Source organism: Sinohyriopsis cumingii, chromosome 4 (genome assembly GCF_028554795.1).
Source record: "Sinohyriopsis cumingii isolate HCF-2022 chromosome 4, ASM2855479v2, whole genome shotgun sequence".
Taxonomy (NCBI): Eukaryota; Metazoa; Mollusca; class Bivalvia; order Unionida; family Unionidae; genus Sinohyriopsis; species Sinohyriopsis cumingii.
In genome coordinates, this window is record NC_142964.1 from 48,593,943 (window position 1) to 48,601,291 (window position 7,349).

At 33.9% G+C, this 7,349-nt stretch overlaps 1 protein-coding gene across 2 annotated transcripts in view; it reads left to right on the forward strand.

The window, feature by feature from the left end:
* LOC149801127 (biliverdin reductase A-like) overlaps positions 1–6,014 on the forward strand; it is a 36,466-nt gene extending 30,452 nt beyond the window's left edge. For both annotated transcript variants that reach the window (XM_089955152.1, XM_089955153.1), the window contains exon 8: positions 2,964–6,014. In XM_089955152.1, the coding sequence (XP_089811278.1) occupies positions 2,964–3,094 (131 nt within the window). In that variant the 3' untranslated portion in view covers positions 3,095–6,014. The remainder of the gene's footprint in view (positions 1–2,963) is intronic.
* The last annotated feature ends 1,335 nt before the right edge of the window (positions 6,015–7,349 follow it).

Sequence of the window (7,349 nt, forward strand, 5' to 3'; positions counted from 1 at the left end):
GTGAGAAGTATATGTAATGTACATAGTAAGAAAGCTACATACCTCAAAGCGTTTAATATCTTCATTTAAAAGTAACATTAATTATTAAAAGGTTCTTCTTGTCTTAAGAATAGACTTATTTCAACTGAATATACATTACTAATTCTTATTCTTGATGTAAACATGATATGTGAGGGGAGTATTGTTGTCATGCACATTGCAAAACTATTCAAAAACATCATTTAAATCTTGGTGCATACATAATTCTTTTTCCACTTGCTCCATTTTCCCACTGCTGCTGAATAACCTCCTTATCGGTTACGACATTTATTCGAGTCTTTTTAAGCATAAAATTGTTTTATTAGAGTCTTTTCTACACAAAATTGTTCTTCAAGTCTCCTTCCCACCAATCCCCAATGTCGTCAAGTAGAATAATCGACTTTCTTCTAAAGTAATACATATCCGTTTACGTGATGACATATTAATGTTTGGTAATGATTTATTCTGATGTTGCTAACTATATGCAATTTAATTATGCAGATGGAACTTTTACAGAGTGGATGAAATGCTTCTATGTAAAGGAAGTGATAGATGTATTGTTTCATGATTTTTTGGTCTTTGTCTGGTACCCTGTTTTGTTCAAGGTTAATTTCTGTGTGTGTGTTAATGCACAAAATCTTTATTTAGCCTATGCTGACCCTGTTATGATCTTGACAATTATGTCTGGCTGTAATCATCAGAGAAGAACTCGACAGATGTGTGAGGCCCAAAACTCTATCACAACATTGTTGAGCCCATTTCCTGTAAACGTTGGCTTTTATAGATAATGAAAAAATATTAATCTTAGTGTTAATTGTACTTTGGCCAACACTTCTTTCAGTAATGGAAACTTGACATCGGGAGACAGGTATTGAAGGTAGAGATAATCTGATTACTTACCATATGGTATGAATTAGTTATTGATTCTGGATACTTTTGAAATAAAAAGTGGCCACTTGTGAGGGGAACATTTTACATTTTTGTACTAATATGCTGGTCACGTTAGAGGGGTGGCCATTCTTGAGGGGTACTTTTGAACACACAAACTCGATGGTGCCTAGGGATTCTACCCATATGAAGCGGGTGGCCACTGGTCAAGGGGACTGGTCAAGGGGACTGTTCAAGGGGACTGGTCAAGGGGACTGTTCAAGAGGGGGACCACTGTAATGGATTTTTTCTAGAGAATAAGTCATTTTGATAATGGATTCAGTCTAGAGAATCAGTCATTTTGATAACTGAAAATTTAAAAAGTTGAGCACGGAAATATTCTTATCACGTTGGTAATTGATATATAACAGCAAATATTTTTCACAATGTATGCAAGTCAAAATTTTCTCAAATTTTAATCACAATTATAGCTACATAGCTGTGTAATATAAATATTGTAAATAAACAAATTGCAACAATTTTATGTCATTTGTATGCTTAATTTAATGTATTTGCCAAAATCAAATGACATAAACATGATATTAATGAAATGGTGTTTCTTTGCAGTGGATTGTTACCATATATACTTGCATGTAAGTCATGTCCAGTGGCAAACTGCACCAACCCAGATGTACTGTTGCATAATGCATGAACAGATCTGGGTCTATGCATTTTGTTAGTAGTCAGTAAAACAAATAACATTGACCCTTAACTGCTGGCAGAAAGTGCAGTGGCAGATCAAGGTATATGTTGTTTGCAGCTGGACTCAGCTTACAAGTGAGTAAATGCCATATTTTAATATTGTTTCTCACAACATAAAGTGTGTGTAAGGGATGCATATGTATCAATAGTAGAAATTCAGAGTCTTTTCCTGCATATTTTGGGTGACCTCTTTGGGACAATTATCCAAAATAACAAAGACATTTTCTTGAATGTTCTTGTTAAAAATCATGCTAATTACAAGATGTTCATTCTGCTTGTTCTGTAACTTTTTTCGTCTCCGCTCCCACTTCAGCGATTGTGTGAGATAAACTCCTAAGAATTAGTATGCAAGAACAGTGTTCTTCTTTGTAGGATGAGAATATTTAATGGATTTTTCACTAGAATGTCAGATACAGTTTTATATAATATTATTCTTTGAGAAGAAAATGATACCTATTGATTAAAGGCTCAAACTGTTCAAGTTTAAGATTTCAAGTTACAGCATTATGGGATAATTGTTTTCTGTTGTTTGTTTTTTGTTAGTTTTAATGGCACTTTTAACGCCTTAGGGGCTGTATCATGTTAAGGAAATAGGAGCTCAGTGCCTTTCCCAAGGATACAGCTGACCTAAGTTGGCCTGGATGGGTAATGAACTGACAATCCTTGGATCACGAGTCCAGTGCTCTACCTAATGAGCTACTGTAGCCCCCCCGACAAATGTGAATGGACCCAATTTATGTGGGTTAAAATTGCATTTGATTTTTGGAATTCCAGGGATAGGTTTCAGGAGACAGTAATTCTTAGGGGACATCCATAAATTGTGCATGGAGGGGGTTTGACAAAAGTCTACGCTTGTGTATCGGAAGGGGGTGACTGTTAATAAGTATGTATATTCTGCATTAATTTGTAAGTATTTTACATTTACCTTAGACAAACATTGGTGATGATTTGTGTAAAATTCAAGCTACGTTTTATAGTTGATGTTAATACTTCCTCACTTTCATTATCAGTCATTAAAAATCATTCTGGTTAAGTTTCATTACATAGCAATTTAAAACTTTATTTTAATGAATGTATTAAACTTCATCCTTCAGAAAGTCAGATTGTCCCAGCTATTGTTTGGGGGGTGGGGCTGATACACAGGTGCACATACGTTTTTTTTATATACAAAAGTGTATGCTGTGCAATGTGAGGGGGATGAAACTGCCTGATATGTGGTGTACAAACTTTAAGGATCTCCCTTTACCATTCATTATGAGATCATTCATACTGTCACACATAAGTAACAATTTTTTTTTTGTTTTTTGTCTTTTCAGGTCTGTTTATGAAAGATTTTCTCATATTTGTTGACAAGGTTAATGGAAAGAGAGACAAAAGTGCAGACGTACAACGGTCCATACACTGTATGGAGGTAGCAGAAGGAATACACAAATACATGAAACAGTAGAAAATGCTAGGGTCAAGGACCTATTAATATGAAAAGTATTTACTTGATTGTAGAGTATTCCAAAGTTAATGGTCAGTGTTTCATAGTATTTTTTTTCTTATTTGGAATCCAATGAAATTCCTATCTCTATGAACGCTTCTTGAACCTTACAAATTCAAAATAACCCATTCTCAAAAGCCCCTCTAGTCTAAAAAGTAAGCCAAATATTAAAATAAGCTGTTTAATGCTAACAATATTTTGCTTCAAACATATGAAAGCACACCAGATGTCAAAGACACAAACAACAGTGTATTAAATTCACATTTTTATGTATTTGTATATAAATCGGGAGAGAATCTTTGTAGAAGAGACATACTTTTCTCAACTACAGTGTATTTGTAAAATTCTTTATTAAAAAAAAAAATTAATGTACGCTGATTGCTGGAAAAGATACTTATTTCTATCCCTATGCTTTATTGGGAGACTCTGATACCCTCCATCCATCTGTGCATTTGTCTGTCCATAACAACATCAAACCTGCTGGGTGGATCATTCATGAAATTTGGTAAAAATCCTTCCCAGGTCAGTGTATCATTGGTAAAGGCATTTAGCTCCCATTTCCCCTGATATAGCCAATAATGTGTGAAAAAGAGCCATTAAAACCACACAAAAACTGAAATGAACAAACATGTATTGTCCATGTGATGACCACTTTTGAGACATGATTTTTTGGATATTTCTCTAGAGTCTCAGGGAGGAAGTCATGAGGTAAAGTCACATGATGTTTTTTTCCGTTACTTTCTCAAGTTTGGTTGGGGGGGGGTGTGAATATATAATGGGTGGAAATTGCTATGGCAGTCCATGAAAGTAGATCTTAGTTAAAAACACTTCTAACTTATTGTAACATAAATCAGGACTTCAACCCTGTGCTACTTTTCACTTTTGGACCACCAATGGAAATCATTGAGTTTCTAAAAGGTGGTGTTCTTTGTATAGTGAATGTTGAGACTGTACTTTAAGTAAAACAATTTTAACCTTATATTTTATTTTGTACATTATTTTAAGAATTTTAACATTTTTACCTTTTACCTAAATGTAGAAAAAGACTATCTTTTATTATCTATTTTGGATGGTTAGTTATACTAAAGTTTTAGCATTTTTCAACTTTACACTTTGGATATGATATTTAAACTGCACTATATAGCCATAGATTGTGATAAAATGCTGTCAGATGATATACAGAGATAAAACGAAAACAAATATTTACATTTGCAAGTAAATTATGTTATTGGATTCAAAATAAATTAGTTGTGACACACATTGTATTAAGACAGCCCAGGTAATTTTGTAGCCCTGGTAGTCATTCATTTTGCCATATAATTTATTGACATTTTCCCATGGGCTTGACAAGCATGATATGGAATCAGATTTTTGTTTTTTTCTGAACATCTGTTAAGTTAGCATATATTAAAAAAATTCTCCGATTTTTACCTGCAACTATACAGGTCAATGAGAACCATTCTTCTTACTCGTCTTGTGAATCTTGGAACTCAGAAAAATGTCACTGCATTATGGGCTCATATCTTCAGTCATTTATTCCTGAGATATCTCTTATGGGCAAACCATGTATCCCAATTGGATTGTCAATACTCGCACCTCACAGGTCAAAATGATGTACTGATTGACTGATGATATACATCTACTGAAATTGTAACTGAATATCTTAGTTCTTCTCAGGGACACCCACTTCTTTAGGGTACCCATATTTCTTTATAACACTCCTTCAAATTTCCGTATCAAACACCAAGCCTGGAACTGATACCACATGAAATATTTAAAAATGTCTACAGACATTTTAATAAGAATGCGGTCACATGTTTTTGTTTTGTACAATGTATCTTTGTCATCTGCCATCATTGCTGGTGAAAAATGGCTGAATTCACAAAAGTAGTGACAAGGAGTTCTATGGAAATTTCACAGTCCCTACAACCACAAAATTAGAGTTAGTTGAGCTAAAAAACAATATTTTGGATGAATTCTCACTGCAAACATTTTAACCAAAAGGATAAAGCTGAATGAACAACTCAGAATGAAGAAGAAATTTTTAGGAATTCTGATCAGCTTGGTATCCTCAAACTCGAAGGCTTACTTGATAATGTCTGGTACCACAACACCAAAAATATTTGGTTTCAGAGCAGGTGATGAAAAGAGACAATTGAGGCTGGGAGACATTACACCAAAAGTGACTAATATGGGAAGGAGTATTTAGAATTCAAAGAAAGATTTTTTTTAAAAACTGAGGGATGGTAACAGTGGTATTTATGACATTTTAATCCAGAGGAATTCCAATATATGTCCAGAAGAACTTCTGAATAGTGCACCTTTTGACCCCAATCCTAACTGCAGTGCTGATGACACAAAGAGAAGAGACATTCCGCAATTCATAATCATAAAAAATTTACACACCACTCAGGAAACCATTTCAAACGTCAGAGTTTGAAAATATGGCCTCGAGAATTTTGTATGGAGTAAGTTTAAGTGGAGGAACTTTCAGTGTGTTTTGTAATATTGCTGGGGATTCAAATGTGGAGTATATCCAAGGATAACTATTATAAAAATCTGCACCATAAATGTAGACGTCTCATAAAAACCAGTAGGTCCATTGACTCCAATTGAAATTTAGAAGAATCACTTTTTGTTACAGTGTTGCTGAGACTATGAACCACCACTGGGGCCCCAAGCAGGGTGTTGTATTTTTGTTACAGTGTTGCTGCTGAGACTATGAACCACTACTGGGGCCCCAAGCAGGGTGTTGTATTTTTATTTGTTAAAATCTTGAGACTTTTCAAGTAGGAAAAAAATGGGAAGATAAAACAATATTGTTTATATTTTTTTTAGTTTAATAGATATCTAAATGATGAATAAAAATCTGCGTATTATAGAGACTGAGTTGTTATTTTCTTTTCTTAAAAACACTTTTACATTGTCACCTTGGAGCTCAATGCATCAGTAACTTCTTGTAACTTCTTGTAATTAAGGAGTTTTCTGTATCACAATGTATTTAATAACTGTTAGTCTATTAAATTTGCTCTGAAATTTGCTTGAAAGTGTAGTCTGCATGCTTATTTCAATAATAAAAGGTTTTACTTACGGTCCTAAACCCCATGTTCCATTTGAATAATAATTCCACTTGTCAGTGAATTCATTCACATGTCCCATACAATTTTTTTAAAAGTCATATGTAAAAGAGTAAATCACCACTTAGGTGATGCAAACAAACTGACCATGTAAATACGCAGTATCTGTTTAGGCCTAGCCCCAGTTATGTTCATGTCATGGACATTTTTGAGTGGGTTGTACACTATATTTCATAAACTTGATATGTAATAAATGCACAATCATATAAGTGTTTTGTTCCAAGAGGAAGGAACCCATTTGATATAGAGTAGGAATATACATCCTGGTTGATTCAAAAGGCCTCAGTGTATTTGTATTTTATATCAAACCCATTCTTTCTGCTGCCTCAAAAGACAATACTTTTTACTTGCACTTTTGTCTATATACTGTACTCCACAAATGAAAGTGTGTTTGGATGGAAGGATAGACAGCTGGACAAAAAACTTAAAAAGACTGATGATTTCATGGTGGAAATGTTATATAAATGCATACATACATATAAAAGTATCACTATGATAAAAGGAACAATTATGGAAATGAAGTTGTGAATAATGGAAGATTAGATGAACAAATGGATGAAACTTAAGAATGAATTTAGAATAGAAAAAGGTACCACTATGCTACTTGTCTAGTATGCATACCAAATTTCATAGCTTACATGGTTTGGACTCTTTCCGCAAAATGAAATGATGGATGGATGGACAAACAGACATACCATGAGGCATACATTAGAAATGTTGTAACTTTGGAAATGTGAATAGAAAAAGACACATCTACAACACTAACTTAATATGTGCATGCAATTACCTGGAGATAACGGCTTTTGGAGTTTTGGCCTGGAAGCTGATATTTAGAAGAAGAATGGAAGGAGAGACAAATGAACAAAAACGTGTATTTTTTTATTTTTAACATAGCTTTAATAGTTTGAGTTATATTGCTATAATGTCTACAATGTAGCAGTTAGAATACTAGCACACTGCCATAGATATAATAGCATTATGTCACATCCAATCACATTATTCTGATATCAGGATGACCAGTTCTAACACTAACCTCTTAATGCCGTGTACCATTTTTATAAGTCTTTGGTATGACTCAG